Source organism: Lactuca saligna, chromosome 2, assembly GCF_052625555.1.
Source record: "Lactuca saligna cultivar CGN05327 chromosome 2, ASM5262555v1, whole genome shotgun sequence".
NCBI classification, from domain to species: domain Eukaryota; kingdom Viridiplantae; phylum Streptophyta; class Magnoliopsida; order Asterales; family Asteraceae; genus Lactuca; species Lactuca saligna.
The window spans coordinates 141,700,878-141,706,948 of NC_136418.1; the positions used below are offsets into that span (position 1 = coordinate 141,700,878).

General features: G+C 33.4%; 1 protein-coding gene across 1 annotated transcript; it reads right to left on the reverse strand.

Annotated features, from left to right (window-relative positions):
* Positions 1-375: 375 nt before the first annotated feature.
* On the reverse strand, positions 376-2,765 carry MAN7 (Glycosyl hydrolase superfamily protein). Its single transcript, XM_078980512.1, has 5 exons — positions 2,300-2,765; positions 2,015-2,209; positions 1,812-1,934; positions 1,085-1,275; positions 376-1,011 (listed from the first exon to the last, which is right to left on the reverse strand). The coding sequence occupies exons 1-5, from the start codon at positions 2,639-2,641 to the stop codon at positions 552-554; spliced, it is 1,311 nt and encodes a 436-aa protein (XP_078836638.1). The 5' UTR covers positions 2,642-2,765; the 3' UTR covers positions 376-551.
* Between the last annotated feature and the right edge of the window lie 3,306 nt (positions 2,766-6,071).

Here is a 6,071-nt window from a genome sequence, read left to right on the forward strand (position 1 = left end):
AGAGAAGAGAAGAATGCACCTTGATGCCTAAAGTACTTTTTGTCTTAGAATGCACTCCATGCAAAAGTTTATTCTTTTATGATTTTATCCAAAATCTACAAACAATCAATGATCATTTTCTATGGACTTTTCTAGACAAAGCCTGACCATATTTATAATCATGTCAACTTTAACACAAATGTTCAATATACATAAATCAGACGTGTTGATGATAGATAGATAAATAATGCACAAGAACTTGCTTTTTATCAAGCGACCAAATTTGACATAGTTAATGTTAAACGTTGCTTATAATTCCTATATGTTAATATTACAACATCTCAGACCCTATTTTTCTTTTAGGTCAAACACAAATCACTCAAGAACACAAACACACACACAAACTTTTCCACATCATTGATGTGATGATGTCACTAGCACAACGATTCAAAGCCACCCTCCTGGACGTACACTATGCATCTCTAAGAGAGAGTGGCACAAACATAATTATTAAATAAAAAACAAAACAAAACAACAATCATCTTATGAAATTATACTATTATAGTATAGTATTAATTTCCGATGGGTTTCACCCCTCGTTTCCAATTCAACCACTGAGCACGTCTCGCAGCACGAGCCTTATTCCACCTCTGCACATTTCTCATCCTCGCGAATATCTTCCTAACCTGGTAAAGCCTTCGTCCCTGTTGCCCAATGATATTAGCAGTCGAGGATCCCTGACTCAAAACGATATCGTACCCATCACCAAACGACTCCATCCCCTCCGCTAAAAGCTGCCAGAACAAACCGCCGGCAGCAGCACCGCCGTGTTTTGCCGACAGGTATATGTTGTTGTAGACCAAATTAAACAGTTGGTCTCTTTGATAAGTGCTAAAGTTGGGATCTTTAACTGATTTCCCAAATTCCGTTAAGAGTAAGGGTTTCTTGAGGACGTATTGGGCGTCCCGAATGTGGGTTCTTAGCCAATTGCTGAGGAAATTGAGTTGGTTTTGATCGTCGGAGCTCGTTAGCCTGAGTGAACAATATGTTTGATAAGTTTACAGTATAATCGGAATCGCAAAGTTGGAATGGAATTGGGAATTACCATTGGTCGGGATATGAGTGAAGGGTGGCGAAATCGATTCCGGGGATTTGGTTGTTGGAAATGAAATCAGTTCCGATGTCGAAACCGGGATTCTGATTGCTGGTTTTGCCGTAGAAGCCTTCGAGACCTGCTTCTAGCAAGTGATTTCGATCTATCGACTTCACATGTGCAGCCATTTCTGTAATCCATGCCTGATTATGACAAATACTTTTAAATAGTGTAATTTTAATCGAAGAAATATTTGTAATTTATTCTTTTTTGTTGAAAATAGAAATGAATTTTGAGACATGTGAATTGTCGGTGTGTATCTATTGGTCCTTGATGCCGCGCAATGAAGTGTGTCAGTGGGTGTAAAAATTTCCTTTTCTTTATTTTGGTTGGCTTTTTCAAGAAACGCAAAAGAAGAACCAAATTTATTACAATTCATATAAAACATTTTCTTTTTTCTTGATCATAAACTCTTGTAAGGGTGATGGAGAAGATGTTCGTCCTACTTACCCAAATCACACATTTTGAGTTTCTAATTTAAAGATATCAACTTTCATTTTCTTACAATTGACTAATTGTATTTTTTGTTTGGATGTTAACAAGTTAACTACTGTTTTCAGTTCTTGTTATATGATTTGACATTAAAGACAAAACCCATGTTACGCTTTATCAAAATTTTGATCCTAAATTGACTTATTTAGTCACAAAAGTCAAAAAATTACGAACAAAATTAAAGAACCTGAATTGTTCTTCCAGATGTATCGGAAGTGCATCTGGGCTCATTCATGAGCTCCCAAGCCATGATTGTCGGATCATTCTTGTACATAACTCCGGTGATTGTGTTATATCTATTAAGCACAGTCTGAATACATAATTACAAAAACTAATTTAGAAAAAATTACCAAAAAAATTTCGTCAAAACACTAATTAATGTGTATATACCTTGACATGGTTCTTGTAAAAACTCTTAGTAACAGGGTTTCTAAAGAAATCATCATCAGACGTTAGATATTGGCCTTGATTTCTTGCCCAATTCACATACTGCTTTTTGCCACCAAGGCTTTCATAATTGTTCACCAAACTCAAAACCAACTTTATCCCAAATCTTCTTGCTTCAGCCACCACAAAATCTAACCCCTTTTCAACAATCAAAAACCATAAAATTAATGTCACCCACTATTAAAACACCGATTCTTGAAAAGTAGAAGAGAATTCAAGAAAGTGTACCTTGAACATTTGCTCATTGTAAGAACCAGGAGAGTATTGCAAAGGAGTGACACCAGCATCACTGAAAGCCCAAGTTCTTGCGACAGAGAGGCCATGGGAAGATGCCTGTTGAAAAGCAGTTGAAACTTTGGATCTTTGAGAAGGATCGGAAGCTAAAATCATCAACCAGTAAGCGTTAAAGCCATTGGCATAATAAGGGCTTCCATTTAACATGAAATGCACTCCGCTTGTTGTTATGAAGCCACCGTTTCTTGATTCTGCTGCTTCGGTTTCAAGAAAAGTGTTGTGGTTTAGGATCAATAGAGCAAGAAGAAATATCGACGATGCTAAAGTTTTCTTCATTATTTCGTATCTCTTGAGTCGTTTGAAAGATTTGGTGAGTTTTTGGAGAAAAGGAGAGGTTTATTAAGGGGTGATATGAAGCGAATGGAGGTGGTGATAATGTGTTCCCTTGGGGATTGGGAAGGAGATGGTGATAATGTGCTTTTGTTGGTAACTAGTAATGGCTACAGAGTGGGGAAAGGTAACTGTCGTATTCACAAAAGATTAAAGGGAATAAATGATACCACACTACCTCTTACTACTCTTTAACAAGTTGTATATGAATCACTCCAATTATGTTTTTTTTTTTTTTTTTTTTTGGATATTCACAAATTTGATTATTTGTTAGTTAAGGATTACATAAAATAACCAAATATTTTTTGCATTTTACAAAATTGATCATTGAATCCGAAATGGACCAACTAGGACCCGAGATCTAATGGGTGTCCACCAATTTAGGTCACCGTAAAGGAAATTTGAAATGTGGTATCTACTACATCTTGACATGTAATTTTCTTCCCTTTCGAATCATAGCAACATGAAATGGGTAGGAACGAAATTTAAGTTTACTAGATATGTTCTTTCTAGTTTATACATCTTCATTGCATTTTATCATGTCTAAAAAAAAAGATCGATAATATGATATTTAAATAATTCGTCCGAAGTGAAAAAGGTTTTTTTTTTGTTTCAAATACATAGTGGGTATATTTTTTTCTCAATAGTTAGTTTTCATGGGTAATTAATATTTTAGATAGTAAGTATTAATGAAGTAGAAATACTTGTCCGGAATCCGAAAAACTTGTCAGAATTTTGGTCTGAAATAGAACCCTTGTTTGTAATAGGATGAATATGTTTGAAACACATCATTTTGTTTATGTTTTTCTATTGTAGTATATTGTTATTTCAGCATGACCGTGTGTATGATGCTTTAGAAATGCAACCCGGAGCTTGGTAGGAAAATAGTTGTCAAGGTACAATGTACTTCAACATTGTTTGTAATTAAGTTGATCATCAGAACAATGTTTGTTTGTAATATGTAAACAAGTTGCATGATGTCATCTGCATTTAAGTTGCTTAAGGAAACATAGATTTTTTGAGTTCGAAACTTCGAATAATATGATTCTTTGTACTTAGTATAACTATTTTACATGGAATCCATATAGTTATCATCAAAAAAATATGTTTTTATTGATTGTTGACAAAAGCTTCGAGCCTTAATGTACGTAGGTCGTAGGTCAATGGAACAATAATGTCGTATTCAAATAGGATATGTTCGTTTTCTATATAACACCCAAAACTAATGACATTATTTCAATACGAAGATCCAATTGTTAAATTTCTTAACATGGTGATCATGTGAGTGGTCCGATATGGACGTTAAAGACTATTTGATAGATTTGAACTCATTTTAGTCATTTTCATAAATAAACATTAAGTGATAAATTAAGAGGTTTGAATATTCAGAAATTATGTCGAAAAGCGGTGTTCCTCATTGTAAATATTTGACATTATTTTGTGTACACCATCTGGATGATAGGAAATCACTAACAAATTATTTTCTCTTGGTTATAGATCTATGATATATTGATAAATGTAATTACAAAAATTATTTTATCTATAGTTGACATAAGACCTTGAAACAAAATTACATATAAAATTTAGAATATAGTATAATGTTTACATGTTTCAAATGTTTAGTGAAAACAGTTCAAAATTATAATAAACTTATTTAATATTTTGTATCATAAAAAATTATATTTTAAATAATTATAATTAACTACATGAAGAGCGTTTTTAATATTTTGTATCATATAAAATTTTGATTGCAACCTTATTTGGCTATAACGTATATGAAGAGCGTTTCAAATGGGTAACCTTGTTAAAACATGATCTACGTTATGTTTACTGTGGTTAGCTATCAACACCTCTCTGCAAAAGGACATGACTGTGTATGAGAGATATATTTATCAGCATAAACATTTACCTCAAGGTATATTATGGTGATGTATCTACAAAAGCTAGGGTTGTGCATGGGTCGGTTTTGGTCGGTTTTGGACCCCAACCCAACCAAACCCGTAAATGATCGGTTTCTGGTTTCAGAACCCAATAGGGTCGGTTTCTGGTTGGTTTGGTTTCTCGGTTTCTAATATCGGTTTGGGCGGTTTCTCGGTTTCTTGGGTTCAACCCATATACTTACGGTTTCTGGGTTTAAACCCATGGGTTTTGGGTTTGAACCCATTTTCCAAAAATGTAACAATTAGTTAAATAATTAAAAAAAACACTTAAGCTTCTTTTATTTATTTTTATTTTTTTTAATATACATATATATATATATATATATATATATATATATATATATATATATATATATATATATATATATATATATATAACATAAAATAATCAGTAAAAAGCATCGGGTTTGCGGGTTTGCTGGGTCGGTTTCTCGGTTTTAAAGAGGGGTCGGTTTCTCGAGTTGTTGGGTCGGTTTTTGGGGGCAAAACCGAAACCGAACCCGGAAAGTCGGTTTTTACAAATTTAAAACCCACACCGTCGGTTTTGATTCGGTTTTGGTTTCATCGGTTTTTGTCGGTTTCTCGGTTTCTTGGTTCGGGTTTGCTCACCCCTAACAAAAGCAGCATGATATTGTACATATTGATGTTGTATCTTATCCCATGAATTCGATCTTAAAGCTAAGTAAACTCAAAAATCACAGCACTTGTGATTCCATTCGTTTGTAGACTTGTCTAAAATCCATGATACGATAAATCATTTGATTGGAAATTTAAATGTAGTCATGAAATGCATCTGCTTAGTCAAGATTTCCCTAATAAATATTCAAGTGCGTTACAAAGTTGTACATGTATGAATAATGTTCTTTCGTGGGTTATGTTTTGAAGAGAAGCAAGAATGAATCTCATAAAGTCAATATCAGTAGGGGATGACGTGAGATTTATTGTAAATGAGTAAAGGGAAAATGAATCAGGAGGGTAACCAACTGTTGCATTTGTTCTCATTTGGTCCCTTTCCTTTTTTTGTACTCAATATACCATCGAACTTGTTGTTTGTGTTCACCATAACCCTTTGACCGGCTATCACAGGTCAAAAGTCGGTCAAAAGGGTTATGGTGAACGCAAACAACAAGTTCGATGGTATATAGAAAAAAAAAAAAAAAAAAAAGATTACCCTCCAGAGTCATTTTCCCTATTTCTTACTTCCAACTCACTCAACTTAGTATTATAAGCTGACCTACTATCATAAAGTTATGAGTAGTGGTCACAGCCAAGCTATTAAAAAAGCACTGCAAATTCAATATCATGTTAGGTTAACCATTAAATCACTAGACATTGGAAATTATTACCACTCCATAATATTATGTTTTTTTTACATTAAATTAAATAAAAAACATAATTTAAAACATAAATAAATATTTTAAAAACATAGAAAAATA